The sequence below is a fragment of the Peromyscus eremicus genome, chromosome 4, assembly GCF_949786415.1.
Source record: "Peromyscus eremicus chromosome 4, PerEre_H2_v1, whole genome shotgun sequence".
NCBI lineage: Eukaryota > Metazoa > Chordata > Mammalia > Rodentia > Cricetidae > Peromyscus > Peromyscus eremicus.
Window position 1 is genome coordinate 95,119,512 of NC_081419.1, and position 23,158 is coordinate 95,142,669.

Genomic DNA, 23,158 nt, shown 5'->3' on the forward strand with positions numbered 1-23,158 from the left:
ATAGAAAGCACCTAACAAGTTAATGATTCAAAATACTGTACCAAGTTAAATAACAAAACTAAGCAGAAGAAAAGCATAAATATATTTAAATTTTTTATTTTGATGATCAAAAATTGAAAAATCTTTCATTAGGAAGAATTAACATGTAACAAAAAAATGTGTGCTGGGCGGTCAGGAACATTCAAAATTAAATTAAAATTCACAAGTACTTTGGTAAAAAGCCTCAGACTACACCAAAGAACCTCAATAAAATTAAGGCTAAGAAGCCTAAAAAGAAATTAGGGAGAGATGGCATAGAAGTTAAGAGCATACTTCTCTCCCAAACAACCCAAGATCAGTTCCCAACACCCACATCAAGAGGTTCACATCTGCCTGTAACTCTGGGACCAAGGGATTCAACGTTTGGCCTCTGCAGGCACCTGCACTCACATGCACATACTCAAATACAGATACACAAATATATACATAATTAAAAATACATCTTTTTTAAAGACATTAATATCATAGTTGAAACATATAATATTAAAAAATTAGAAAAATATAGTAACAAATACAACACAAAACTTGTCTGTAGTGGTATTTGCTCCGCCCATGACCTTGCACTATACGGCCCAAAGGAGGCAGTGCTTCCTGCCTTTGTACGTGACCTCTTATCAGGAGCTAGAGAAGGGTCACATGCCCTCTCCCTGCTCCTGCCTTCGAGGTGGATTTGCTCCTATTCAGATCAGAGGACGACTTCTGCTGTCTACTCTGTTCTGTATTCATGAGTGTATTTCCTCAATTTATATCTTAATAAATTGTTACCCATTTAACAGACTCACGTGGACTGATCGTAAGTGGCGCCCAACATGGGGCCCGAACCCACAACTCTGAGATTAAAAGTCTCAACTAGAAAATACCAATTACCTAAAGCACACTTTGCCTGAACTTTACTTCCTTACATTACCATGAATATAAAAAAATTCTCATAAGTCTGTCTTGAGACAAAACATATTTAATGCCCCAATATTTCTTCTTATGAAATAATTATGCCTCCTTGTATCTAATAAGATTGGCTGGTTCAATTTTCTTCTATCAGATAATAAGGTTATTTTTATATTACCACATCAGCATTATATTAAAGTGTTTTTAACAGTTGACTGTATTTTGTCAAACAGCTACTAGTATAGATACGGATTTGCTACTGAATTGTTAAAAGTAGTTTATTTTATTTCTACATCCTTTTTTAAAAGCATATGATTAGTTTGGATTAGAAGCAACGTCTGTTAGGCATCTCAATATGAAATCAGTATTCAAGTAGACATTGTGCCATTGATTGGGATAAGGTCCATTAGAAAGTTAGAGGCTTTTGTCAGTCTTTTGGGTTACAGCAGCAAGAAACTAGTTATCCTTTACTCCAAGAGAATGTTTGGACCCAAACAAGTATATGATGCTAAAGCATTTGACTTGAATGTTCACTATGTTCACTATAAAATCAAATGGCTGTAAAATAATATTTAATGAAAGGATGTAAATTTGTGATGGTGCCTATGCTGTTTTGAGATGAGATCTCAAATTTTTTTACATTTTTTTTCTTTTTTGGTTTTTCAATACAGGGTTTCTCTGTGTAGCTTTGGTGCTTTTTTCCTGGAACTCACTCTGTAGCCCAGGCTGGCCTTGAACTCAGAGATCCGCCTGCCTCTGCCTACCGAGTGCTGGGAATTAAAGGCATGCACCACCACTGCCTGACATTTTACAGGAAGCACCACCTCCTTTGGGCCATATAGCCCAAGGTCATGAGCACAGCAAACACCACTACACTTGTCAGAATTTACAAAGAAGTCCAACATATGAATGGGTAGCAGTTGGTTTTAAAGTCAGAAATACAAGCATCTTTGAACTTGTAAAGAAACCACAAAAGGGGCTGGAGAGATGGCTCAGCAGTTAATAGCACTGGCTGTTCTTCCACAGGTTCTGAGTTCAATTCCCAGCAACCAAATGGTGGCTCACAACCATCTGTAATGAGATCTGGTGCCCTCTTCTGGCATGCAGGCAGAACACTGTATACATAATAAATAAATCTTTAAAAAAAAAAAAAAGAAAGAAAGAAACCACAAAAGGCTGGGTAGTGGTGGTGCACTCCTTTAATCCCAGCACTCGGGAGGCAGAGCAAGGAGGATCTCTGTGAGTTCGAGGCCAGCCTGGTCTACAAAGCAAGTTCCAGGACAGGCTCCAAAGCTACACAGAGAAACGTTGTCTCAAAAAAACAAAAAAGAAAGAAATAAAAAAGAAACTACAAAAAAATTTACTGCCAAATAAAAGCAAAAAACAAAGAAATTTAGCCAGGCATCATGGGACAAGCCTATAGGTCAACTTCTGCTAAAAAGTAAACTTCAGGCCAGTCTGGGCTACATGACACTGCCATAAAAAACTATGTATGTATAAGTACTATGCTATTCAATACTATACCAACTATGGAGAGAAAACATTTTTATCTTATATATGATTGAGTATAAAACAAGCCTTTCTGAAAATCAATTCAGAAAGATGTATCAAGAGTTTAAAAAATGTTCATAAGCAGCAATTCCAATGTTTCCTCTTTTTGAAACTCAGTATGCAACCAGGATGACCTTGACCTTGGGATCCTCCTGCCTCTACCTCCTAAGAGCTGGGACTACAGGCATGTACCCAAACTTACTTCTGAAAGTTTATAATTATTAAGAAATAATCTGGCCAGGCGGTGGTGGCGCACGCCTTTAATCCCAGCACTCGGGAGGCAGAGCCAGGCGGATCTCTGTGAGTTCTAGGCCAGCCTGGGCTACAAAGTGAGTCCCAGGAAAGGCGCAAAGCTACACAGAGAAACCCTGTCTCGAAAAACCAAAAAAATAAAATAAAAGAAATATTAAAGAAATAATCTGGAAGCTGGGCGGTGGTGGCGCACGCCTTTAATCCCAGCACTCGGGAGGCAGAGACAGGCGGATCTCTGTGAGTTCGAGGCCAGCCTGGGTTACCAAGTGAGTTCCAGGAAAGGCGCAAAGCTACACAGAGAAACCTTGTCTCAAAAAACCAAAAAAAAAAAAAAAAAAAAAAAAACTGGAGTGAATGTAACGATATATCCCTGCGATTCCTGTATTTGAGAGCATGTGCTAGGATTTCAAGTTTGAGGGCAGCATATGCTACATGTGACCCTGTCTCAAAAAGAAAGGGAAGGGAAAATAGGAGGAGGAAAGAGTAAATTCAGTATTAGGAAAAGTATTGATTTCATAATTCATCATTTAAAATGTGTGAAATGGCTGGGCAATGGTGGCGCACACCTTTAATTGCAGCACTCAGGAGGCAGAGGCAGGCGAATCTCTGTGAATTTGAGGACAGCCTGGTCTACAGAGTGAGTTCCAGGGATACACAGAGAAACCCTGGTGTGTGTGTGGGGGGGAGGGGCGGGTAATGAAATTCTGGGCATGGCGGTACACACCTTCAATCTCACCACTCAGGGAGCAGAGGTAGGCGGATCTCTGTGAGTTTGGTCTATATAGCAAGCTCCAGTAAAGCCAGAACTACACAGAGATCCTGCCTGCCCCCCCTACAAAAAGTCTGAAACAATTAAATATAACATGTGAACCTATATTGCATCCTAAATCCAATAAATAAATAAAATAAAATATAAAAGATTTCTTTGACACAACTAGAAAAATCTGAATCTAAATTGTATTATTAGTATGGAATTATTTGTCTGTGTGTTTATAGTTTATGTATACGAATGTTTTACCTGCATGTATGTATGTGTACCATGTGCATGCATGGTGTCTGCAGCAGTCAAGAGGGTTGCACATCCCCTGAAACTGGAGTTATGCATGTCTGTGAGCCATGTGGGTGCTGGAACTGAACCTGGGTCCTTTGCAAGAGGCACAAGTGCTCTCACCTACTGAGCCATCTCTGCAGCCCTTGGAATTATTATTTTTGTGGGTGTATTAACAGTACTGTGATCACCTAAGATGCAATCCTTACTTGGGGAACTACGAGTGTGTACTATCCCGTCCCTCACAAAGTATACACATCCACAGAATGTACAAAAATGTACTGGTTTACCTCCTTTAAATTAAAAACCTGGGCTAGAGAGGTGGCTCAGGGATTAACAGCGGGCACAGCTCTGACAGAGGACCTAAGTTCAGGTCCCAACACTCATCTCAGGGAGCTCACCAGTGACTGCCACTCCAGCTCCAGGGGACCCAATGCTCTCTGCTGACCTACACTAGCACCAAACACACATACACAAACCCACACAGATACACACACATAATTAAAAGTAAAAATAAATTTTCAATAAATAAAATGGAAAACTCTGGGCCAGTAAGATGGCTCTTAGGGTAACAGTGCTTGCCACCAAGCCTGATTACTTGGGTTCATTCTCTGAAATTATACAGTGGAAGCAGCAACCTGAACTGGACCCATGGGCTTCATATGGTGAGAGGAGAGAATCAACTTCTACAGGCTGTACTGACATCCATGCCATGGCGTGCACACGCACATGTGCACACATGCAAAACGTAATTTTTTAAAAAAATTTAAAGAGAGAGAGACCATTGAAAAGCATACACCTGGCCTTCTGTCTGTCACAATTCTTCCTTATGTCCCTGATGTTTAAGGGGAGGTGGCCTCAATCAGCCTTGGACCTCTTCTCCAGTTGTATTCACCTCTAACTCAGACTGTTTGGATTTTTTTTTTTTTTTAAGAAAGTCTCAATCTGCATAGTCCAGACTAGCCTAGAACTCAGTATGTAGTTCTCAGGCTGACTCTGAACTCACCATGATCCTACTGTCTCAGCCTCCAGAGTGCTGGAGTCATAGATGTGCACTACCACCCCTGGCTCCCAGTTTTGAACACGCACTTTCCACATGACTGTACAATGCAGCTCTCCAGCCAGCAGATGACCCACCTATTGACCACCAACGCTTCTAATAGGCAGGCCAGTCTCAACCCACCTACTGCTGGACTCTCCATTAGTCCTCTCCATCCCAAACAACCGCTTTATTCTTCCAGCTACTCAACCCAAACCTAGAATTGTTACTTCCTCCTTACAGCCGATGCTCTCCACCTGCTCCATTTTCAAATCTATTTTCCAATCTCAGAATCTCACCGGACTCCTGATCTACTTCTACCCTAGACTTTTCTGTTTTTTCATTTTTCAAGACAGGGTTTCTCTGTGTATCCCTAGCTGTCAGAACTCGCTCTGTAGCCCAGGCTGGCCTCAAACTCACAGAGATCTGCCGGCCTCTGTCTCTCAAGTGCTGGGATTAAAGGCATGTGCCACCACCGCCCGGCTTACCTGGACATTTTAAAATAAACTAGGCATATTATCCTATTGAAAAAATACTTAACAAATGTCAAAAAAAATTAAAACTTGCTCTGTGAAAAACCTTTTTGAGAGATGAAAAGACAAGGTACACAGTGAAAATATTTACAAACCAAACCATATCACTACAAAGGACTACACCCAGGATTTACAAAGCACTCTCAAGACACAACCGGGCTAGGGACAGCTCAGCAGTACACAATGTGACTCGCATGCACAGGCCCCAAGTTCATCTCCTAGGACAGAAAAGAAAGAAAGAAAAAAAAGAAGAAAGTAAAATAAAAATAATAATAAGTAATTCAGTTTTAAAAGGGCAAAAGACCTAAAGAGACATTTCCCGGAAGAGGAGGGCGGACGGCCAACGAGCACGGAGGGGTTCAACCTCACCTGCCATCAGGAAAATGAAAATTCAAACCACAGTGAGATATTACTACACACTCACCAGAACAGCTCAAATCAAACAGTGAAGAGGGCTGGCTCCCTCAGCTGGGAAAGCGCTTGCCTAGAGAGCACGAGGCTACGGATCCCACCCTCAGTTCCACTGAACAGCGTCAGGTGACACATGCCTATATTTCCAGTCACTGGAGGTAGGGGCAGGAGCATCAAAAGTTCAAGGTCAGCGTCAGTTCAGCAATGAGCTCAAGGATTGAGGTTGGCCAGGGACACTCTCAAAAATATTTTTTAATTTGTATATATTATGATTTATAAACAATGAAGGGGCTGGGAGTATAACCTGGTCACAGAACACAGCTTAGCATGACTGAGGCCTCAAGTTCAACCCTGAGCACCCCAAAAGACAAAAACAGTGCAAACACTTCCAGACGACAGAGACACTCTACAACTGTCCAGGCAGTTTCTTTAAAAAAACTCAACAATCGGGGTTGGGGATTTAGCTCAGTGGTAGAGCGCTTGCCTAGCAAGCGCAAGGCCCTGGGTTCGGCCCTCAGCTCTGGAAAAAAAAAAAAAAAAACTCAACAATCAACTACCACACAGCCAAGCAATTAAAAACCTGGGCATTATTAAAGAAATGAAAGTTTATATTCACATAAACAATTTACATGAGGTGCCAGGCACAGCAGCCACGCCTTAATGCCAGTACTCAGGAGGCAAAAACAGGCAGATCTGTGAGTTCAAGGCCACCCTAGCCCACAGAGAAAGTTCTAGGCCAGCCAGAGCTACATAGTAAGCTGTCTCTTAAAAAATAAAAAAAAAATTCTGGCCAGTCTGTGGTGGCGCACGCCTTTAATCCCAGCACTCGGGAGGCAGATCCAGGCAGATCTCTGTGAGTTCGAGGCCAGCCTGGTCTACTGAGCTAGTCCAGGACAGGCTCCAAAACTACAGGGAAACCCTGTCTCAAAAAACCAATAAATAAATAAATAAATATTCTAAAAATTAAAAAACAAAACAAACAAATGTAGGGCCTTTGCCTGCTGAGCAATGTCTCTGGTCTCTGTGTAAATATACATGTGTATTTATACACACACATTAAGCCTGACAACTTGCACTCAATCCCCAGAACCCACTTCATGAAAGAAGAAAATCAAGCTGTCCTCTTACCTCCACATGCACACCCACACACACATGCACAAAGACATAAACAAACAAAAAAATTTTCATTTGCACAAATATTTTTTAACAGTTTTATTCACAATAGTTAAAAACTTAAAAAAAAAAAAAAGATACGCTTCAACCTATGAATAATGGCATATCCAACATACCCTGAAAGACTATTCAGACTGGAAGGAAGAAATGACCAATACATGGACACACTCTGATGGATCTCCTAGGAGTCATGCTGATAGAAAAAAGCCAATCCTAAGCTGGGCAGTGGTGGCTCATGCCTTTAATCCCAGCACTCAGGAGGTAGAGGCAGGCAGATCTCTGAGTTTGAGGCTAGCCTGGGCTACAGAGTAAGTTCCAAGAAAGGCTCCAAAGCTACACAGAGAAACCCTGTCAAAACAAACAAACAAACAAAAAAAGCCAATCCCATACACGTGCATATTTATATAATATTTTGAAGTAAATTTTACAAATAGAGCATAGGTTAATGAATGCTAAAAGTTCAGGTACAGCAAAGGCAGGTATGACCATAGAAAGAATATCAGACATCCTGTACACAACTGTTCAGTCCCTTGACTGTAGTGGCAGACACACAGATCCACACAAATGAAAAACTAGAAACACAATACAATAGGAAATCTAAATGAATGCTGTGTATCTTCACCAGTATCCTGCCTGTCATAGTTCTGCACTGGGCAAAGTATACTCAGGTTCTCCCTGTACTCTTTCTTTTTAGTGGTGTTTGCTCAGATAGTTTGACTATGTATCCTAAGTTATTCTTGAACTCACTATGTAGTCCAAATTGGCCTCAAACTCCAAAGTGGTCCCCCTGCCTCAGCCTCCCAAGTACTAAAATTAGAGGCATGTGCCACCATAAAGACTAGAGAGATAGCTCCACATTTAAGAGCACTGGTTGCTTTTCCAGGGGACTGGGGTCAATTCCCAGCACCCACATGACAGCTCACAACCATCTGTAACTCCAGTTCCAGAGAATCCAACACCATGTCCCAGCCTCATGACACTCACTACATGCATGTGGTGCACAGACACACATACAGGCAAAATATATATTACATGTAAAATAAAAATAAAACCTCCCAAAAAAATTAAATAAATACATAAAAATGAATCTTTTTTGTTTTGTTTTGGTTTTTATTTTTTTGTTGTTGTTTTTCAAGACAAGGTTTCGTTGTATAGCCCTGGCTGTCCTGGATCTCACTCTAGACCAGGCTGGCCTCAAACTCATAGAGATCCTCCTGTCTCTGCCTCCCGAGAGCTAGGATAAAAGGTGTGTGCCACCACCACCAGCATAAAAATGAATCTTTAAAATGGCAATATCTGGAGCCAGTAAGATGACTCAGTCGGTAAAGACACTTGCCAGCAAGGCTGCTGACCTGAGTTCGATCCCCGAAGTCCACACGGTGGAAGGAAAGGAGTGATTCCCCCTGTGGGCTGCCTCCTGGCCTCCAGAGGACATGTGTGCATCTGCCCCACTCACACACGAAAACAGAAAAATAACTCTCAAACATTTGATGGGAAAATTAAAATATACACATTCTTTCCATATTATATTGTAGGACAGTCTCTATTTAGAAACATCAGTTCATATCATCAGAAGAGTTTTTTGGAATATTTTAAAGATTTATTTCTTTATTTTACATAAGTGTTCTGTCTGTATGTATGACTTTATGCCAGAAGAGAGCACCAGATCCCACTACAGACAGTTGTGAGCCACCATGTGGTTGCTGGGAACTGAACCCAGGACCTCTGGAAGAACAGCCAGTGCTCCTAACTGCTGAGCCATCTCTCCAGCTCCCTGAAATTTTACAATAAGCAGAATGTTTTGTTTCAAAGCATCTTCTTATTGAAGATTCTATGTGGATGTGTGGATGTGCACAGGTATGCGTGTGCATGTGTGTATATATGTTCTGAAGGACTTCCATTCTTTTGGAATCTACCTCAAATTCTCCCCACCTTTGTGGCCTATGCACATGAAATTTACTATTTAGAAAGATCTTCCTCTCACATTGCAGCTTCTCCTCAACCCCTTAACTGTAACTAACACATTTACACTTATTGTTTAGACAGCAATCCTCAAAGAAGTATTCCTTTACTGCTGCCTGGATTATTTGTATTTTGTTCTCTTTGTAATGATCATAATTGTAACCTAGGACTGAGATAAAGACTAGGTCTCCCCCTATTAAGTTACAAGTCCCATGAAAACAAAGCCCCTTTAGAGTACATGCCTCAGTGACTGCACATTTACTGAACATGACCATACAATCTGTATTCACATAAAGAGCAAGAGCAACACAATGATTCAACAAGGAAAAGCAGCATGAACCCAGACATGACCGATGCATTTGCAATGGGGGACGCCCACTTCTTGTCCCCAGCATGCATCCCAGGTTACAAGCCAGAAAAGCACACCTGAGCCAGGCATGTATTGCTCGAAGACACTATAAACCAAAGCAAAGAAAAATAACAGACAAGTGGCATCAGGCACTGTGGTTCACCCCTGTAGTCTCAGCCACCGAGCTGAGACAGGAAGATCACCATGATTAGAGGTCAAATTAAACTACACGGTGAATCTGCAACAGCTAGGGCTACAGAATGAGACTCGGTCTCAAAAACTGAACAAACAAACACAACCACAGATAAGTGAGACAGCTGGACATAGGAAGAGGCACTATGACAAATGGCGGACGCCCGGCCCAGGCGTCCAACTGTCATAGTGAGCTCCAAGAACTGCAGCAAGCTAGCCATTAAGAACTAGTAATCCCAAAAACCAGAAATCCAAGTTTTATGAGAAATTACCTCCTCCTTTTTCTTTTTTTCTTTTTTTTTTTTTCAAGGCAGGGTTTCACTGTGTAACTTTGCGCCTTTCCTGGAACTTGCTTTGGAGACCAGGCTGGCCTCGAACTCACAGAGGTCCACCTGCCTCAGCCTCCCGAGTGCTGGGATTAAAGGCGTGCGCCACCACAGCCCACTTACCTCCTCCTTTTTCATTAACTTTTTTTTTTTTTTTTTTTTTTTTGCAGGGGAAGAGACAGGGAACAGGGTCTCACTATATAGCCCTGGCTGATCTAGAAGTCTACTTGTAGATCAGGCTGGCCTTGAACTCAGAGATCCACCTGCTCCTGCCCTAGTAACTCTGGAATTAAAGGTGTACAAGACCACACAAGGCTCCCATTTTTAAATTCAAACCCCTTCAAAAATATTTTACCATTATGAGCCTAATAAAACTCATCCACTGGTCAAGATAAACCCACTAGTTGGTAGACTGTTTAAAAGCATCCATTTCCACTTGAAGGAAAACTTAAGTGCAAATACAATATAAAACATACCAGAAAAGGCACTTTGTTTTCAGATAAAGCAACAGTTGGAACTATGTCAAGCTCGTATCTCTATCCCTGTCTCTTAACTATCTCCCCTCTCAGCCTAATGCCTCAAGACGCCTAAAGTTGTGTGTGTTCTTTGACCTTAGAACTATGACATTAGCCTGAGAAACACTGAACAGTAAGAAAGAGGAGAATTGGAGCCAGAAGGAACAGTCCTCCCCTTAACACAGTCAAGCAAGTCGTTTAACTTCTCTGCCCGTCAGTTTCCCCATGTAATGGAGACACTACCTTTATTGCAGAGTTGCTTAAGGATAGAATTAACTGAGGTTATGTCAGAAGCCAGTATGGGACTTAGCACAGACGACACCATCATGATGTACATAAGACACAGTAGAAACTGAATACTCCTTAGGGTATACATTACAATTTGAATATTGTAGTTACACAAAGTATTACTTCACAAAAAGAGATCTCAGATCCCAGTCCTAAGACAATACTACCTAGGTAATCCTCAAATCCCACTCCCTAATTCACAGGAACAAAATGAATCTCTGGGTCTTTGGAATGAGTCTGCAGGTGCAGGGAGGAGTTGCTCAGATACTAAAGTGAAATCAATTCCTTCAAACAGTAGTATACCTGCTTGTCCTGTGTGGCTGGGGTAACTGTTCTATGACCTGACTGATGGAACCACACGTACCCAGATGAGAAGCATCCACAGGGTCTGAAAAGACAAAACAGTAATTGGATAGTACACAAAAGACATTTGCCACCAAACTTGAATGCGAAGTCAGGGGTTTGGGCAACAGCCATCTAATCTGACACATGAAGACACCCCGAGTTTGTGAAGGCTTGCTGCACACTAGGTAACCCACGAGGCTCAACACGTCATCCCAACTGCATGTTTCAATCATTCGGCGCCACCCTGAAACACTGAAGCCTTAACATCTGAGCCTTAACCTGCTTACCTGCTGCCTTGCTTTCTTTCAGATGTTCATTGAACGGGCTAGGACTGTCTCCTGGCTCTCCTGCCGCTGGTTCTTCCGGATTTGACACAATGTCCTAGAAAATACACCCACGTAAGATCCTCACAGTGGACGAAGAGGTGCAAAATGGACTTTCTGTGTGTGTGCGAACATGCTGGTTTTATTTTTTTTTCCCCACCAACTTTACCCAGAAGATAGTGATCTCCTAAACACGAAGTTTTCTGGGTTACTTTGGATTAGGGGGTGAGGAATAAGAACTCAACTCTGTTCAATCGTTTTCAAATACCGCATCACTCACCGACACGGGGTTCTCTTTGTGTATCTGCAGATTGGGAAGGTGTCGAGACAACACACTGAAGTGAGAGGCGGCATTGTCTTCCAGAACCTGGCTCTCCGGCTGAGAATCTTCAATTATCAGGCAAGGAGTATCTTGCTGAGAGAAATCTGAATCCAACTGACTTCCACTCGGGTCCATCTGCTCCCCTGGAGTAGAATAACAAAAGATCAGTTCCGGAGAGTAACCCTACAAGCCTTCCTCACACAATCTAAGACTAAATAATGGGGCGGAAGTGCGGGAGCTAGGAAGGGGCCAGTCTGGGGCTCCTCTAAGTGGCACGCAAATGCAATCGCTCCGAGTACTTTCCCAGCTCCCTCCTCACCCCACGTTTCTCCGTTATTTACGACGAGGCTCTGGATCCTCCGGTCCCTCCCTCCCTCCCTCCTTTCTCTTCACCTTCCCACAGACACCCTTCCCTCCTTCCTCACCTCTTCTCCCCGCCCCTTTCCATCCCCCCACAACTCTCCCCGCGCGTCTTGCCTCCTCTGAGCCCCGGGGAGACCTCTCGGCAGCCTCGGCCAGGCGGGAAGCCCGCAGCCCTCACGCGGCCCTCAGGACCACCGCGGCCGCCGCCTCCCCACCCCCTCCCCGGGCCCTCCAACCCCGTCCCCGTCACCGCCGCCATGCTTGCCACCCCGCCCCCTCCGGGCAGCCAGCCCTGCAAGCCTGCCACCTGGGCCTCCGCGGCCAGCTCGCCCCGCTTTGCTCCCAGCATTACCTGGCATCCCGGCGGGAGGTCCCTCGCGCTGGATCTAGAGGTCTCTGCACGCTTCCCTGGCCCCTCCAGGTCGATCCCCAGGTCGCCACTGTAGCCACCGCTGCCACCAGCCGCGAGCTCCCCCTTTTCCCGTCACGTCACTCAGGATCGGACCGCCCATTCGCTGCTGCGGCCCGCCACTCAGGAAAGCCTGTGGATGATAGGTGACTGGGACGGAGTGCCCGCCCCCCGCGTAAGAAAAGGAACACGGCGGCGCGTTTCCATGGCAGCATGGACGTCGCAGGCCCTCCCCCTAATACAGCCAGAATGACAGTACCCTTGAACCAAAGGGACATTGAGAGAGCATGAAACACATAACCCTGCCTGCAGGACTGGGGTACTCACGACTCACATTTGAGAGTATTAACCTTTGCTGACTTCCATGGAAAAGGAGAGCCTCCGGGCTTTTCAAAGAAAGGGCAAAGAGAAGGGGGATTGAGGATAGCTAGTACTTCAGAGATGGTGAAATGGAAGAGACAAGACTCTATGGGGTTTGCCAGTGCCGATCGGGATTCCCTCTGTAGACCTCTGCCTGAATCCAAAGGGCCTCAATTTCCCCCACTCTGTCTCTGCCAGCTTTGGTTTTGTTGTTGTTATTTTACATTGTCTGAAGGCCCCAGTACCTCTTCTGTTCCCACTCCCTTTCAAGCTTCCTATTTGTGTCTCTCTGCCCTTTCTTTTATGGGGTTGCAGCAGCCTCAGACGCTTTGCACCTCTCTTTGAAAGAATTGAGCATTGTGATTCTCAAACTAGTGGCAAAGAGGACAGCTGTCGCCCCTACTAAACTCCATGACCTAAAAGATCCAAGCCCAGAGATTTAATTATCCTAATTATGGTGTCAGGGTCTTATAAAAGGGTGTGGCAGCTGTGACAGCTATTAATGAACTGAGCCCGAGAGACATACGTGGTTTCGTTGTCATTTTAATTTAAATTGCCGTTGGATCTGGGCTAGAATTCTAACCAAGCAACTGTAGTAGGAAAAGCAGCTAGCACAATGCCAAGTATATACATAGTAACATTAAACAGGAGGTAGTTTTTCTACTCCAGACCCAGAATTATTTAGGCACAGCCCATACATGATTCTCAACTTCTATAAATGCCCGGTTCAGCACTTGAAATAAGCTAAGCTTAGAGAGGCGCTTCCTACCAGCCAATATTCTCTCTGCAGCTATAAATAACAGTGATCATATTTTCATAACCCAAAAATCAAAGCATGTTGTCTTCGTATCCATTACTTGTGGGAACAAAAGGATTGGCTTACATGAAATTGTTCTGAAAAATCTAGGATCTATTATTCTTATAACTAGAATTCCTGTCCTAGAATGTTTCACAAGTAGAGCAAAAATGACCCAAATCACAGACACATCTCACTTCTTAATCCTAAAATTATTCATAATTGACTCCTGTGTTCCTCTGCTTCTGATGCTACTGAGTACTAGACACCAAATCAAGATAATCCTAAAAAATATATATATATCCACAGGGTTGGAGAGATGGCTCAGTGATTAAGAGCTCTCACTGCTCTTCCGAAGGTCCTGAGTTCAATTCCCAGCACCCATGTGGCAGCTCACAACTGTCTGATGCCTTCTTCTGGTGTGTAGATATACATGCAAAGTACCAATACACATAAAATACATGAATAAATAAAAATTTTCAAATGTCCTTTAAAAAACAGTCCACATCATGCCAACACCAGCTATACCAGAGCACTAAGAAGATCTATCTGCTCAGCTTGAGAGGGAAGAAGCCAAGTAGGTCTGGGGGCACACAAACTGATGTTGGTCCCCACAGAGCCCTCCCCAGTTGTTCTGCAACTGGATAGTGCATCTCTCCTTCCCCCACTGAGACGTAAATACACAAGTCTTTCTGTTTACCTTGATGTTAAAAAAAATTGTGTTTGTCAAAACTCATAAAACTAGGGGCTAGAGAGGTGCTCGGAGGTTAAGGGCACTGGCTGCTCTTCCAGAGGACCCTGGTTCTATTCCCATCACCCACATAGTGCCTCACAACTCCAGGTCCAGGGAATCCCTCCATTGTCTGGCCTCCATGGACACTGCCTGTACTTACATGCAAGCAAAAGCCCACATAAATCAAATAAAAATAAGTCTAAAAAAGCCATTCAACTCATAAAACTAAGAACACATTAAAATTCACTAAACATGAGTAAGATTGAGTAAATGAACCTGAGCCATTCCCACTACTAAATAAATCAAGAGGTTTAAAAAAAAAAAAAACACTGGGAAGGAAAACTGTGAATTCCTTGTTAGGCGGTGTGGCAATTAAATTAATCATTGTTATCCCAGAGGATCAGAAAATGCAGGCAGGATAGTTACCCTCTGGGGCTGTAACTAAGTGTACCTAGGTGAGCCCACGCTTTGATGGGCCCTGTGAGGAAGCATCAGCACCTCCATATGCAGGGACATCTTTCCTTAGGCCACCTCAAGCACAGAAAGTTAATCTCTCTCTCTAAAGCTCTCCCTCAGAAGAAAATTTCACAAGATCCTGTGTTAACTTGCTTTAAAGTTTAAGACGCCTCATTGTCAGGAAACATTTCTTCTAATTAACTCGCCTAAATCCTGCCTTCCAAAGCTTAAAGCCATTTCCCCTTAAGTTGTCTTTAACTAATTAATATCTTGAAAACCTACAGAGAATCTCATCCAATTGGGATCATCCCACTGGGTCCTACAATTCCTTAATAAATTTCAGCCAATCAGACAACAACAGTAAATGCGACCTGACTCCACTTGTCAAGACTTTTTCTTATGTTTCCTCGCAGATTTCTCCAAACAAAAGAACCCCTGCCAGTTTCACCCTCACTGACCATGTGCTTAATGGTTGCCAATGGGAAAGAGAGCTTTGGACCTCAGTGGCAAGAACTCCATTGAGGATCTGACAAACATTTATTTAACAACACGGACACAATTGTACATCCCCTTTATGCTGTGGGAGTAAAGTATTCTAAGCTGACTTATAATTAATCTATTCTTGATTCTAACCATTAGGCTGCCTTCTGTTATGTATGAACCTACAAAATCATGGCCAGTCACAGACCAGGTATAATTAACAGCATGTATTATTATGTTTTCACCATGTGGCAGGTGCTAGGATGCTCAACCTAATAACATACTCTTTGAGAGGTACAGATAAACAAATCAAGGCTTAAAGAGATGAAAAAAAAGTGGTACAAGGTCTCTGAGTTACTGAGTTACCATTTGAACTCAGTGTGTATAGTTCAGAGGTTAACAGTGACAAATTGCTGAACAGTTAACACGTAGCCTTTGTTTTGTTTCAGAATGTATTTTCACTCAAATACTGATTATAGGTATTCCCACTGTTTCGTGGACTCAGAATTTAACTAAAGTGAAGAAAGTAGGAGAAACTGAGACATTGACAACACTGCATCCTTAGGGAGAGTTAAGACAACAAAAAGGGGGCTGGAGAGATGGCTCAGGGGTTACGAGCACTGACTGCTCTTCCAGAGGTTCTGAGTTCAATTCCCAGCAACCACATGGTGGCTCACAACCATCTGTAATGAGATCTGGTGCCCTCTTCTGGCCTGCAGTCATACATGCTCTATACATAATAAATAAATCTTTAAAAAAAAAAAAAAAAAAAAAAAAAGACAAAGCTTTGCCGGGCGGTGGTGGCGCACGCCTTTAATCCCAGCACTCGGGAGGCAGAGCCAGGCGGATCTCTGTGAGTTCGAGGCCAGCCTGGGCTACCAAGTGAGTTCTAGGAAAAGCACAAAGCTACACAGAGAAACCCTGTCTCCAAAAACCAAAAAAAAAAAAAAAAAAAAAAAAAAAAAGACAACAAAAAGGTGACTGTAAGAGCAAGATGAGGTCACTTAGGAACTTGCTAACCTATCTCTAGGACAATTCTCCTACCAATACCTGCCACCCCTACAACAGGAACAATCCTAGACAGCATGCCTTATCCCTACTCAACTCCTCTGTCAATCTTTCTAATTAAAAACTTATTAGCTCAGTGTAGTGGCACACACCTTTAATCCTAGCACTTGGAAGGCAGAGGCAGGAGGATCTCTCTGAGTTCGAGGCCAGTGTGGTCTATAGAGAGAGTTACAGGCCAGCCAGGGATACAGAGAGGCCTTGTCTTAAAAAAACAAACAAACACAAAGCTAATTTTTAAAAAATTACAAAATGATTAGAAACAATATGGCAAAATGTTAATGTGTTGATCTCGGCAGAGGGTTCATGGCTACATGCAACATTTGTTTTTCTTTATTATCTATTTTAAGTTTGTTTTATTTTTGTTTTTAGTTGTCAAGCAGCTGAGGCCACCATATTCAGTGTCTGATTATTTTTTGAATCATGTGAAAATAAAGCCAAGTGTGGTAGCTCATATCTTTAATCTCAGACTTAGAGGATTACAGCAGGAGTTCTGAGCTCCAGGCTAGCCTAGGACTAGCTACAGAGTGAGACCTTGTACACCCCCCAAAAAAAGAAACATGAAAATTTATTATTTTAACCATTTTTATTTGGTTTGGGATTTTGTCCATTCATTGGCTGGATTTCTTGTTTATTTCAAAATAGAGTATCATACTTTAGTCCAGACTGGCCTAGGACTCTCTGTGTAAACCAAGCTAACCTCAAAGTTGTGGCAATCTTATGAGTTCTGGGATTAAAGCCATGGACTACCAGCACACCTGGACATCTTAATCTTCTTTAAGTATATAACTTGTTAGCATTGGCACATTCACACTATACAGTACAATCATCACCTTCTTCTGTATATTTTTTCATCTTTATAACTATCCCCATTAAATAAATGTTCACTCCTGATCCTCTTCTCCTGAAACCCCAGGCAATCATTATTCCACTCTCTGTCACTAGGAATTTTCCTGTTGTAGGTATCATATAAGTCTGATTAAAAATCTGTCCCTTGTGTCTGATCTGGCTTATTTCATTTAACACAGTATCATCAAGGTCATTCATATTGCAGTTTATCAGAATTTCTTTTTCTTCCTTTTCCTTCTTTTTTTTTTTGTTTTGTTTTGTTTTGGTTTGTTTTGGTTTGGTTTGGTTTGGTTTGGTTTTTGGTTTTTGTTGTTGGTTTTGTTGGTTTTTCTGTGTATCCCTGGCTGTCCTGGAACACTCTGTAGACCACGCTGGCCTTGAACTCACAGAGATCCACCTGCCTCTGCCTCCCAAGTGCTGGGACTAAAGGTGTTCACCACCCCCCACTTGACTTCCTTTTTCTTTTCTATAGTTGAGACTGGCCTCAAATTTGAGCTCCTGATCTAACTGTATTAATCTTCCAAGCACTGGGATTGGTGGCATGTGCTACCTTTCCTGGCTTCCAAGCACAAGTTCAACTATGATTAGCTGCAGTTTTCTCCCTTCCATCGTGTGTGTGTGTGTGTGTGTGTGTGTGTGTGTGTGTGTGTGTGTGTATGCATTTTTAGAAGGATGTATATGGAAGTCAGAGTACAACCTCAGGCATCATTCCTCCTCAGGTGCCGTCCACCTTGCTCTCACTGGCCTAGGGCTTACCCAATAGGCTGGATAGAAAGCTTCAAGGATCCAGATGTCTCAGCCTTCCAAAGCCCAGCTTTGTACCAGCCACTTTACATGGATTCTGGAGATCAAACACAAGCTTGAGCAGCAAGTACTTTACCAGTTAAACTGTCCCCCAACCCTCTTCTCCACCTTTTCCATCCCTTAACCTAAACTAGGCATTGTACACACCTGTAATCCCAGCACTCAAAGTGTGAGGCAAGAGGATCAAATGATTGAGACTAGGCTGGCCTACATTGGAAGACCCTGAAGAGAGAGAGAGAGAGAGAGAGAGAGAGAGAGAGAGAGAGAGAGAGAGAGATATTAAATATTCAGACCAAACAACTGAGCTCTACCTGTACCCACTTACCTAGAAACAAAAGGCAGAAACAAGCACACACATGCAAATAATAATAAATAAAAGCTGGGTATAATACCAGCAACTGGGAGGTAGCTGCACCAGATCAGGCCAACTTTGGCTATATAGTGACTTCAAGACCAGCTTGAGCTACATGAAACCCTGTCTCAGCCAGGCGGTGGTGGTACATGCCTTTAATCCCAGCACTCGGAAGGCAGAGGCAGGCGGATCTCTGTGAGTTCGAGGCCAGCCTGGTCTACAGAGTGAGTTCCAGGATAGGCTCCAAAGCTACATAGAAAAACCCTGTCTCAAAAACACAAAATATGCCGGGCGGTGGTGGCGCACGCCTTTAATCCCAGCACTCAGGAGGCAGAGGCAGGTGGATTTCTGTGAGTTCGAGGCCAGCCTGGGCTACCAAGTGAGTCCCAGGAAAGGCGCAAAGCTACACAGAGAAACCCTGTCTCGAAAAACAAAACAAACAAACAAAAAAAAATACAAACAAACAAAACAAAAACAAAAGAAACTCTGTCTCATGAGAAGAAGAGGAGTAGGAGGAGACAATTTCAGTGTCCTTAAGCTGTTAAATATTTGCTCATCTTCTGAGGGTATGTGTGTGCGCACGCGTGTGTGTGTGTGTGTGTGTGTGTGTGTGTGTGTGTGTGTGCGCGCGCACGCGCGCGCGCGCGTGTACACACAGCCTACAGTTGGGTCCTGCTTCCTGTCTCCTCACTGTCCCTTCACTCTACTGAATCACATCATCAATTCTGTAGTGTCTTTGGATCTTGGGAAGCAGCTCAGTGGTACAGTGCTTGCCTAGCATGTGTGAGGCTCCTGAGCACACTCGGCACCCCAGAACGAAGTGGGGTAGAAGTGAGGACCTTCATGATAAAGTTTACTATTGGTGTTTGGTTGGGGGGGGGAGTTGTTGCTGTTATTTTGAGACAGAGTTTCCTGTATTCCAGGCCGTCCTCAACTGTGTAGCTGAGGATGAACTTAAACTTTTCATCCTCCTGCCTCCACCTCCAGAAGGCTGAAATTACAGGTGTTTGCCACCACATCTAGTTTAGAAAAGGCTTTCGATGGGGAAAAACAAAACAAAACTAGCCAGATGTAGTGGTATATATCCTAGTACCTTAAAAACAAAAGGAACAGGAGGTTAATATGAGTTGGACAGAGCTAGGGAGCAAATTAGTGGTAAGAACAATAATATGTCCTGGCCAAGCTTGTGTGTGCTTACTGCAGAGTCTCTGGTGAACATGCCAGAGGAAGTAAAACTCACTTCTGACCAAAAGTTCCTCCACAAGCTCACCTTCACTAATTCCAGTTTTCTTACACACAAGGTCCTATTTTTACTTAGTGTAGTGCTACAGGAAGAATGAAGTGAAAGACATCTTCAAGGAACTGACAGTCTATAGGAACAATGACAGTGGTTGTGGTAGTACATACCTGTAATCCCAGCTCTTGGGAGGAAAAGACAGGAAGATCAGGAGGTCAGGACCAGCCTTGGATATGTATGGAATTCAAGGCCACTCTGGATTACATGAGACCTACCTGCTGGGGGCAGGATAGTGCAAAAGTCAACAGAAGGACCGCAAGAGGGCTGGCAAGATGGCACCCCAGGGAAAGGTACTTGCCACCAAGCTTGAAGATCTGAGCTCACTGCCAGGTACCCACATGGTGGAAGAAGAGAACTGACTCTCACAAGCTGTCCTCTGACCTCCATCTGGGCACTATGGTACTGGCATGCAGCCCTGTATACAAATAAATACATGTAATAAAAACTTTTAAAGACATGGTTTTTTGTTGTTGTTGTTTGGTTTAGTTGTTTGTTTTTGATTTTTTGAGACAAGGTTTCTCTGTGTAACTCTGACTGTCCTAGAACTCACTCTGTAGACGAGGCCGGCTTCCGAACTCATAGAGATCCGCCTAACTGCCTCCCAAGTACTGGGACTAAAGGCATGTGCCAACAATGCCCAACTTAAAGACATATTTTTTTTAAAGAACTGCAAAAAATTTCAAAGTCAAAACAAAGGATTTTAGTAAAGCCATTCTAATAAATAGTTATTGAGGAGTTACTATGTTCTAAATTGCATTTTACATTGCTCCTTGATCTCATCCAGCCTCATTGCTATACATCCATCAATATCATTATATGCTAATAACTTCCAACTTATTATCTTTATCCCATACCTTTTTCCCATGTTTCAAACTGAATATGTGACTCCTTACTTAATATTTTCATTTGGATGTCCAGTTGACACGCAAAGGCAACACGTTTAAATTAAACTCATCTCTTCTACTAAAGTGCTCCACCAACAAATGCTAACTTCATACATCCAGATGCTTACTTTTTTTAATGGTAGAAGACTACTATTACTGTTGTTGTTGTTTTAAGAAAAGGCCTTGATATAGAGCCTGGCCAGTTTGAAATTTATTGTGTAGCCTTGGCTGGCCCTAAACTTTTGGTGATCCATCAGCCTCAGTCTCCAGAATTATAGTTGTATGCCACCACATCCAGCTCAGAGATTCTGTGTGTGTGTGTGTGTGTGTGTGTGTGTGTGTGTGTGTGTTTGCGTGTGCACACATGCATGTTTGAGATAGGGTCTTATATAATGGAGTCAAAGGAGAGCATTGGAGATCCTGAAGCTAGAGTTACAGGCAGTTATGAGCTATCTGATGAGCTAGAGTTACAGGCAGTTATGAGCTATCTGATGTATTTCCTGGGAACTGAACTCGGGTCCTCTGCAAGAATATCAAGTGTCTTAATGGTTGAGCCATCTCTCTAGTCTCTATTATTATAATTTTAATGACTAACTTAAATGTTTAAAAATTTTTGTTATTAGCATGTGTGCACATACATGCCATGGTGTGCATGTAGATGTCAGATTGGTTCTCTCCTTCAACCGTGAGTTTCAGGGATCAAACTCAGGTGGTCAGGCTTACAAGGCAGGCACCTTAGTCACTGAATCATCTCACTGGACCTTATGATCATAACTTTACAGATGTGGACGCCAAAGCACAGAGAAGGTAAGCAGCTGGCCCGAGTTCACATGATTAACAAGCGGGAGCTGTGTTTAAAGGATCTCTCTTGAGTTCTTTGTGGACGGGGACAGAACCTTTTTCCACAAATAAAGGGAGACTAAAGGTAAACACAACTGCATAAACCCTTTGATGAGAATTAAGAACAGAGCAGTCAGGGAGAAAGGGACAGGAGGAAGAGAAGGGGCAGATTTGCTGAGGGGAAGGTGACAGGCGAAGCTGAATGAGAGGGTGAGTGTAGGCTAGCTAGCCACAGACATGACACCTCAAAGGGGAGCCAGGCACTGGAAGCTCCCTGTGGGTATGCCAGGAATCTGCTCTTTCTGACTTCAAATCTGTAAAGACTCCCATCCTTTATTTAAATCTACATGGCATTATTCATTTATCACTCTACTTTGAAAAAGAGGGATCACCACTAAACTAGATTATGAAAAGCTAGTATATGTTTGAATAAAGATCTAAGTTTTAAGTGTTTGTTATTAGTTGAGCTCATAGCATCTTATTCTGCAGGTAGATAACTACCTAACAGTGGTAAGGCTACTAATTGCTTTGATGAAGGATCTTCAAAAAAATAACTGATGAGAAAAAGTGCTTGTGATTTTGTGATACCAAAAAGGAATAATTTTTTCAACCCACGCACTCTCTGAAAGAACAGAAACACACTTTATGAATATTCTGGAGAGGGTGGTGTATGTGCAAAATTTGACTCACATAGTCATGGCCTCCAAACTAAGCTGTACCAGACACATCATCTCCAACACCACAAAGACAGCCCTTAAGTGTGCCCTGTCTAAAGAACAGCTTTTCTCAGACTAAAGGAGAGGATGGAGCCAGGCATTTTGGCTCAAGCCTGCAATTTAATATTAGAAAGGCAGAGGGGCAAGGGGCTCATGAATTCAAGTCTAGCCTGGGCTACATGGCAAAACCCTGTCAAACAAAAGTTGGAGTGGAGTGGAGCGCTGTTGGAGTGGGGAAATTGCTCACTATGCAAGCACCAGGGCCTGAGTTTAGATCCCCAGAACTTGCACAAACCCAGACAGGGTAGAAAGTGTCTTTAATTCCACTACCCCTAGGGTAAAATGGAAGAGAGCAACAGGAGAGTCCCCAGGAACTCGCAGGCTAGCTAGCCTGGCACATGCAGCAGCAGCAGCAGCAGCAGCAGCAGCAGCAGCAGCAGCAAGAACCTCTGTTTCAAACAAGATGAAAGGTGAGAAAACACACACACACGCACACACACACACACACACACACACACACACACACAATTATCCCACCCCAGTCAGAATGGCCATTGTGTTCATGTTTGGGCTTAGAAGGGCTTATACACTGTTGGTGAAAATGTAAATTACCTAGCAACTATGAAAATCAGTATGTAGATTCCCCCCAAATAAGATTATGTGATCCTACACCACTCCTGTAGGGAAAGAGAAAAGGGAAATGTCTTCATTTTTTTTTTCCTCCACAATGCTCTGGAAGAAAAAGAGAAAATTAGTGTTCTACCCATACACTTATGTGAGCGAATCATAATTAGGAAAATTATTCAGTAAATATTTATTAAGGGCCTGCTCTGGGGGCCAGACATAGGAATAAATGCAAAGGTCCTCTTTAATTCCAGCACTCGGGAGGCAGAGGCAGGCAGATCTCTGTGAGTTTGAGGCCAGACTGGTCTACAGAGTGAGTTCCAGGGCAGCCAGGGGTACACAGAGAAACCCTGTCTCAAAAACCAAAAACCAAACAAAAAAAAAGCAAAGTTCCTTCTCACCCCAATCTGTCAGAGATTAACTTGTGTCTTTTTAGGGTTTGAGTCCAGGTCCTTACAGACCAGCCATCTGTTCATGCTAGAAGGTGACCCTGTGACTGCTGGTATGCATTATGGTCATGGTATTTTTCCCCAAAGCCAAGGATAAGCCTCTGACGCAGCAACCCTGTAACCTGACA

The 23,158-nt window shown here is 43.0% G+C and overlaps 1 protein-coding gene across 3 annotated transcripts in view; it reads right to left on the reverse strand.

Moving 5' to 3' along the window:
* Tp53bp1 (tumor protein p53 binding protein 1) overlaps window positions 1–12,418 on the reverse strand; it is a 74,951-nt gene extending 62,533 nt beyond the window's left edge. For 2 of the 3 annotated variants that reach the window (XM_059261232.1, XM_059261233.1), the window contains exons 1-4: window positions 12,269–12,418; window positions 11,512–11,696; window positions 11,196–11,289; window positions 10,867–10,951 (exon numbers count right to left, since the gene is read on the reverse strand). In XM_059261232.1, coding sequence (XP_059117215.1) covers window positions 10,867–10,951; window positions 11,196–11,289; window positions 11,512–11,696; window positions 12,269–12,275 — 371 coding nt within the window. In that variant the 5' untranslated portion in view covers window positions 12,276–12,418. The remainder of the gene's footprint in view (window positions 1–10,866; window positions 10,952–11,195; window positions 11,290–11,511; window positions 11,697–12,268) is intronic. The other variant, XM_059261231.1, reaches the window with a different exon arrangement.
* Window positions 12,419–23,158: the final 10,740 nt, after the last annotated feature.